The sequence below is a fragment of the Aegilops tauschii genome, chromosome 7, assembly GCF_002575655.3.
Source record: "Aegilops tauschii subsp. strangulata cultivar AL8/78 chromosome 7, Aet v6.0, whole genome shotgun sequence".
In the NCBI taxonomy this organism is placed as follows: domain Eukaryota; kingdom Viridiplantae; phylum Streptophyta; class Magnoliopsida; order Poales; family Poaceae; genus Aegilops; species Aegilops tauschii.
The window spans coordinates 621434023-621442019 of NC_053041.3; the positions used below are offsets into that span (position 1 = coordinate 621434023).

General features: G+C 45.7%; 1 protein-coding gene across 1 annotated transcript; it reads right to left on the reverse strand.

The window, feature by feature from the left end:
* Positions 1–2534: 2534 nt before the first annotated feature.
* Positions 2535–3163, reverse strand: LOC109764773 (probable calcium-binding protein CML25/26). Its single transcript, XM_020323556.3, has one exon. The coding sequence runs from the start codon at positions 3095–3097 to the stop codon at positions 2642–2644; it is 456 nt and encodes a 151-aa protein (XP_020179145.1). The 5' UTR covers positions 3098–3163; the 3' UTR covers positions 2535–2641.
* Between the last annotated feature and the right edge of the window lie 4834 nt (positions 3164–7997).

The window sequence follows — 7997 nt, forward strand, 5'->3', positions numbered from 1 at the left end:
TAATCTGATTAACTCTCAGATGGCACACTGTTTTTGGGACAATTATGAGGGTCATCATAGGTATCACCTAGCTAGCTGGGGTTTGTTGACTCAAAAGAAGCAATATGGAGGTATGGGTATACCTAATATTGTTGATATGAATCTAAGCCTTCTAGCTGCTTGGATTGATAAATATCAAAAAGGTGATCAGAAAATTTGGAAAAAAAATTATTGATGCTAAGTATAGGACTAATAATTCAAATATTTTCTCTTGTCCTGATAACAACTCCTCCTCCCCTTTCTGGAAAGGTGTTCTCTGGGCTGCTAAAGCAGCTAAGATGGGCTATCAATGGAAGGTGGGGAATGGGAGAAAAACAAAGTTTTGGGAAGATCATTGGTTTGTCTCTTGTAGCTTAGCCATCCAATTTTGGGAACTGTACAGTATTGCCAATGAGCATAATCTACCTATTGCTGACCTTTGGGATGGGACTAATCTTAAGATCACTTTCAGGAGGTGTGTGGACAATAGACTGCTACACCTCTGGTTTGATTTACTGAGCATTGCACAATCTATCATTTTGAATGATGAAGATGATGCTATTATTTGGAAGCTTGTATCGAATGGGAGATATTCAGTTAGATCCATGTATGGCATGGTTAATTTTAAAGGGGTCTGCCCTGTCCATGTACCAAAGATATGGCAGCTTCATGTCCCTCCTAACATTCATATCTTTTTGTGGTTGCTTGCACATGATAAGCTGCTGGTTAGGAGTAATTTGAGTAAGAGGCAACACTTAGATGATCTTACCTGCCTGTTTTGCTCTGAATATGAAAATATAAATCACATGTTCTTTGAGTGTGCTATTGCTGCTAAAGTATGGAGGAATATTCATATTATAGCTGGGTGTATGCCCCAGCCTACTTATGATAATGTGACTAAGAATTGGGAGAAACAAAAAGCTCTGCAAGCTGAAAATATGTTTATTTCAGCTACCCTTTGGGTTATCTGGAGGAGCAGGAATTATATGTGTTTTAACAATGTCCCTTGGATGGGTGTGCAGGTGCTTCCGAGAAAAATTGCAGGTTACTGCGATCAATGAAAGATCTTGTGCAAAGGGGCTGCAAGAGATCGCATGGAGAGGCTCATCTCTTCGCTGTGGGAAACGGCCAGGCGTCCTCCCCTGCTGATCTGGCCAGAGCCAGGTTGAGGAAGAAGGAGCTGTGGCTGCAATACTTGATGAAGAAAAAGGCAGAAGGCTGGCCGGGCATGGACAGTGGAATACTCCTGGAAGGATGATTATATAGGCCATGTCTGCGGCTATTGGAAAAACTCTGAGTTTTCGCTTATGTGCTTCAGTTTAGTAGTTTGAGAGTTAAGTGGTGAATTCATTCCTGAGAAACTATGCCGGGAGGATGTGTCAATCCTCTCCCGCGAGTTGTAATAAGGATACTTGTGTGGTTTCGTTTTCTGTTGGAAATGGAACCGGGGCAAGAGCCCTTTTCTTCTAAAAAGATATGAATGGGAGATATTCAGTTAGATCCATGTATGGCATGGTTAATTTTAAAGGGGTCTGCCCTGTCCATGTACCAAAGATATGGCAGCTTCATGTCCCTCCTAACATTCATATCTTTTTGTGGTTGCTTGCACATGATAAGCTGCTGGTTAGGAGTAATTTGAGTAAGAGGCAACACTTAGATGATCTTACCTGCCTGTTTTGCTCTGAATATGAAAATATAAATCACATGTTCTTTGAGTGTGCTATTGCTGCTAAAGTATGGAGGAATATTCATATTATAGCTGGGTGTATGCCCCAGCCTACTTATGATAATGTGACTAAGAATTGGGAGAAACAAAAAGCTCTGCAAGCTGAAAATATGTTTATTTCAGCTACCCTTTGGGTTATCTGGAGGAGCAGGAATTATATGTGTTTTAACAATGTCCCCTGGATGGGTGTGCAGGTGCTTCCGAGAAAAATTGCAGGTTACTGCGATCAATGAAAGATCTTGTGCAAAGGGGCTGCAAGAGATCGCATGGAGAGGCTCATCTCTTCGCTGTGGGAAACGGCCAGGCGTCCTCCCCTGCTGATCTGGCTAGAGCCAGGTTGAGGAAGAAGGAGCTGTGGCTGAAATACTTGATGAAGAAAAAGGCAGAAGGCTGGCCGGGCATGGACAGTGGAATACTCCTGGAAGGATGATTATATAGGCCATGTCTGCGGCTATTGGAAAAACTCTGAGTTTTCGCTTATGTGCTTCAGTTTAGTAGTTTGAGAGTTAAGTGGTGAATTCATTCCTGAGAAACTATGCCGGGAGGATGTGTCAATCCTCTCCCGCGAGCTGTAATAAGGATACTTGTGTGGTTTCGTTTTCTGTTGGAAATGGAACCGGGGCAAGAGCCCTTTTCTTCTAGAAAAAACCAATCAACCTTCGATAACCCATATTTGAACTGAAGGCACAATCCCCCCCCCCCCCCCCCCCCCCCCCCCTCCCTAATATACAAGCGATCGTGCGAGCAAAACAATGAATAAATGAACACATAACATCTGTACCAGCGATCGTGCGAGCAAAACAATGAATGAATGAACGAACACATGACTGTACACACATGTGATCGATCAATGAAATAAGTGAACATTATATGTATCTAGAAGAATGAGAACGGTGATCAGGCCATCATCATGACCCGGAACTCGTCGAAGGATAGTTTGCCGTCACCGTCGAGGTCGAATCTGCAGATCATTGCCCGGCACTCCTCCACGCCCAGCTCGTGTGACCCCAGCCTGCTCAGCGTCCGCCTCAGGCTCGCCGGCGTAATCGTGTCTTCCGTGGACGACGACGCGTACATCCCAAACGCCTCCCTCAGGCACCTTCGCTTCACGTCGGCATCGTCCTCTTCCTGGGCACCGGGGGCTGTCAGCCTCGAGAACTCTTCTTGGTTTAGCAGCCCATCGCGGTCGGCGTCCACGGCCGCGAGGACCGCCGCCGCCTCCGCCTCGGACACGTCCTCACCCAGCGTCGCCTCCATGCAGCGGCGCAGCTCGGACGCGGACACCTTGCCGTCGCCGTCCGTGTCAAAGGCGGCGAACACCGACGGCACCACCATGATCGAGTGACTATTCATCGATCTTGCTTCCTTTTCACTAGATGATCTGCTGGCTAGCTGATTGGGAGCTGGTAATTAACTTGATTTGTATGCCTTGAAAGCAGTTGGTGATAGTATGGCGCGTGTGGCGGGGTATATATACATACGCGTGCGAACAGAAGACAGCATGTTGGCATCGATGGAGATGGTGTGTCAGCAACGACGCCTTCATTAGTTTCCGCGTCATTTTTGTGCAACGCACATGCATATGTGAAATTTAGTATCGGTGTTTTGTACGCGTACGAGTCCCTTCGAAGAAGTTTGCCATCGATCATGGAGGTACTAGTAAATGTGGCGCATGCGTGGACCTCAATTCCTTGCGTCAATTCATTCGAATTCGAATGATTTGAAGATTGCTCACCACGCCTGCCGCGCGGTCCTTGTGTCAATTAATTAAGCACTACGAAACCATGTTCTATATCCACGGGCCAAATGTTTATGACAGCACGTGGATTGATGGATATGACGAATGATGAAGCTCCATCGCAACGCGGCCGTCAACGGCCGACACCGCCGACGACGCCAACGCGCTGGGCGAGATGTGTACGGCATGGCAGCCATGGTAATAGTTATCTAGAGCTTAATTGATTAATTAGCAGGGGAGAGAGAAAAAAAATCATATTCTCAACTGCCTCGCAAGAAAACTACTTCTAATCAGTTATAGTATAAGTAATAGTTTTAAAAAGCTTCTTATATGATACGGCAGCAGTAGCTTTAAAATGATAATTAATATTGTTCCCGACGGATAGGATGTCATGCACAGGCGCATAGCACGTCAGCCCATACTACTACACTATTCGATGGAGGTATCAGATATCTGCTAGTGAGAGGGAAAATTTTAGGTGATACTAAGTTTGGGTGCTACCGTGATACAACTCTCTGGGCCGTTTGATCTCAGATCCGACGGCATCTAAAGAGCTATTATACATGTGCGCAATTTTAAAAATTTTGAATAATCTTTTTGTAAAATGCTCAAGAACTCCCGGGAGCCGTTGGATCCAACCGCTTCCATGAGTCCGTATCATGGTAAAACATAAGCCTTGGTATCACCAATCTTCCCGCTAGTCAAAAGCCCTTTTGTTTCTGTTATGAAAAGACAAGGTCAAGGTCAAATGATGTGTGACAGAAGTACCAACTGGACGACTAGTCTTCTCTTCTTTCATGGTGTTACTTCCGTGTCCTTTCTGGTTCTAGCAAAGATAAACATATCCGTACTATTAAATTTCTACGTGCAGCATTGTCCTATTCTCAGTTATCTTTTGGACAGGAAAGTGCAAATCATGTGGATGTATATATCATCATCGTTTCATATCCACTTGAGAAGGTAGGCACGTAAGTAGGTTATTGAGAAATTTCGTTGAGAACATCTTTATAACCAGCTTTCTGCACGGGTCTATTAGCTGTGCTAATCAGGGTCTTAACAAACTGATGATGATTTTTCCTCGTCGAAAAGAAAAACTCATGATGATTTTGTAACCAGCGATTTTTAGCTGTTTGCCAAAGTTAATGCCATCTGCATGTTCCAGATTTAAATAACTATACTAAATCACAGTGAGCACATTCTTCTGTACAAATTATATTTGACGCGCTACCCAACGGTAGAGTGACGATACGATCGGATCCGCCGTCTCCATAGCCGTTGGATGATGCAGACGGAAGCTGCCCAATACCTACCACGTCAGCAAGTTGCACCCCCAGCAGTTTGCAACACGGCTCATGTTGCGCTCGGGGGTCGCAACATGAGCTAATGTTGCGCTCTACCCTATGTTGCTACAGCTTTCACCATTGCGACACGAGCCGTGTTGAGCTCAGCCCAGCTGCCGCTCTCTCTGGTTGACCTATCCGCAACAAACCCTGTATGCAAAGCCATGCTGCAAGGACTCTGCAATATGAGTCGTATTTTCTTTGACGGAAAAACTTCTGATCTATTCATTTAAAATCATGACAGTACAATAAACAACAAATATAATAAGAATTACATCCAGGTCTGTAGACCACCTAGCGACAACTATAAGCACCGAAGCGAGCTGAAGGAGCGCTACCATCATCACCCCTCCCTCGCTGGAGCCGGGCAAAACTTGTTTTAGTAGACAGTTGGGAAGTTGTCGTGCTAAGACCCCATAAAACCGGCACACCAAAATAGTAGTTGCCGTCGATGAAGAGACACGTAGATCAACAGGATCCAACCTGAAAACACGCGAACATAAACGAACAAAGATCGTATCCAAGTTGATCCATCAAAGACGACCCCTGATTGAATCCTATGAGATCCGTCGAAGAAACACCTCTACACGCCCTCCGACTATGATAAATGCACCACCGGGATGGGGGCTAGGCGGGGAAAATACTTATCTCTATTGTACTGCTTCACCCTTCCTCTTCAAGAAAAATCCCAACGCAACTCAGCAATACCAAGAGGGGGAGTGAGGGTGAACGCACAAGAAGAGGATAAGACGGTTTAGCAGCAGCGCGGGGCATGGGCCCACGCTACTGCTAACCCCATTAGATGTGTCACATGCTCCAGGCCGGCGCTGCTGCTAAGTGGGGACGGGGAGCTGGGCCCGGGCTGACCACAGTAGCAGTGCGGGTCGTGGGCCAGTGCTACTGCTAATGGGTTATGCAGTAGCGCTGGTCGGTGACCCGCGCTGCTAGCGTGGCCAGCCCGTGGGGGCATGGTGGGCCCACATAGTAGTAGCGTTGGTCTGGCAGGCCCGTGCTGCTGCTACATCTCACCTTCTTTCATGGTGTTACTTCCATGTCCTTTCTGGTTCTGGCAAAGAGAAACATACTATAGTAATCTTATGTGAGATTCTCAAATTATCGATCTCACATGGACATTAAATACATATATACTTGCATACGCGGCATTGTCTTATTCTCAGTTCTCTTTTGGATGGGAACGTGCATATCATGTGGATTTAACATCATGGTTTCATATCCACTTGATAAGGTAGGTACGTAGGTAGTGGGAGCGGACTTGGTGCATGCAAGTGCGGGGCATTGAGTCCCTCGCGCGTGCTTTTTTTTTTGGCTTTTGATTTTTTATTTTTCATCTTTTGAATAAAAAGTTTAAATTAAGTTATGTTTTCATATTCGTGTTTTTCATGACGAGAGCTTTCAAATAGATTCATTTTAAATACGTTTTGATGAATTTCAAAAATGAACCTTAAGTTTCAACTCTTAAAAGTTAGTACGAGTGACCGATAAAATCACGATTTTTGTGCCTACGACAAAAACAAGTCTGAAAGTTCTATCTATGAAACTTGGTAGGAACGAGCGAGAAAATCATAAGTTTCAGATGAAAAATCATAAGTTTCAATGACTGAAGCTTAAAACCGACTGTGCCCCTACTGTGCTCTCGTGCAGGATGCTATTACTTCGCGAATCGCGAGGCAATCGAGCGGCCAGACAAGACTTGGCAGGTGCGTTGCCCTGTGAATTTTCGTACATAAGTAGGTTGTTGACAACATCTTTATAACTAGCTTTTCGCATGAGTCTATTGGTTGTACTAGTTAGGATCTTAAGTGATGATGATTTTTCCTCCCAAGAAAAATTTGATGATGATTTCATAACCAACGATTTTTAGCTGTTTGCCAAAGTTAATGCAATCTGCGTGTTCTAGATTTAACATAAATAAATAAAAGTGAGCATATTCTTATGTACAAATTATATTTGATGCGCTATGCGTCGGTAGGGTGATGATACGACCGGCTCTGCCGCCTCCACATCCATTGGACGATGCACACGATAGTCGTCTGATACCTACCGTGTCAGCAAGTTGCGTCCCAGCAGATTGGCAACATGGCTCATGATGTGCTTGGGTGTTTGCAACACCAGCCATGTAGCGCTCTGGCCTTGCGACCTGCGACTGCTTCCACCATTGCGACACGAGCATTGTTGCGTTCAACATGTCTGCAACATGTGCCATGTTGCACATCTAGCCGTCGCTCTCTCTGATTGACCTGTCAGCAACGGACCCCGTCTGTGAAGCCATGTTGCAAGGACTGTGCAACATGAACTGTTTTGCAAAGACATTTGCGTAGTGGGGCAGTGTGCCGAGCAATTACAATAGAGGGACCACTACCCGCGGAGGGAAGTTTCCGTGCTGAGAGTGGGAATACATAAGACAACTTCATTGCAATTAGCAATCATGCCACGAACTTGTGCATATGGTTTTCACATCCAATCACTCCACAAAACTCCCACCGCCACTCCCGTTCCCGCAATCGTCGGCACCCGCATTGCCGCCATCCCTGACGCCCGAAACGCCAACCCTCACCAGTCGGCGACACAACACCTCTTTGCCTCGTTCTTCCCAGGTGACATCCCACTGACGCCTCTGACCCCTACGCTCACGGCAACCCCAAACGGTCCTCGGTGCCCCACAACCGTCTTCCTCACACCTCCCTGCCCCTTTGAAGGATTAAAGATGATGAATGCCGCCTGGGGGGGGGGGGGGGTGAATAGGCAGCTACCCAATTAAATTCCTTTCTTATTTATTTTTAGAGTCAAGTGCGGAAATATAAGTTATCTACAAATGCAATTAAGTGATACAACCCTCAACCCTATATGCTGCATGACAACAAGCTAGTAAGCTACACAAGGTAACACACAAGCTAGTAGAAACAACTAAAGCTAGGGTAAAGAGAGAACCAAAAGCAGTAGAGAAGATGAAGTAATATGAAGTTCACACACTTGAGGGGTGTGCTAATCTCCGTTGGAGAGGGGGGGGGGGGGGCAATGAATGTCTCACCTTCTTCTCCGAGAACCACAAGCAATGAATGCTTTGACTCCCTTGTACTAGGTGTAGCTGTTGGGCCGATTGAGCGTAGCTTAGATGGTTTTCTTCCTTCTGGTGGAATCAGCCCATCAAGATTCA

What these genes read in the sequence shown, in the direction of transcription:
- LOC109764773 (XM_020323556.3), bottom strand. Translation starts at nt 3,097, where the DNA reads ATGAATAGTCACTCGATCATGGTGGTGCCGTCGGTGTTCGCCGCCTTT.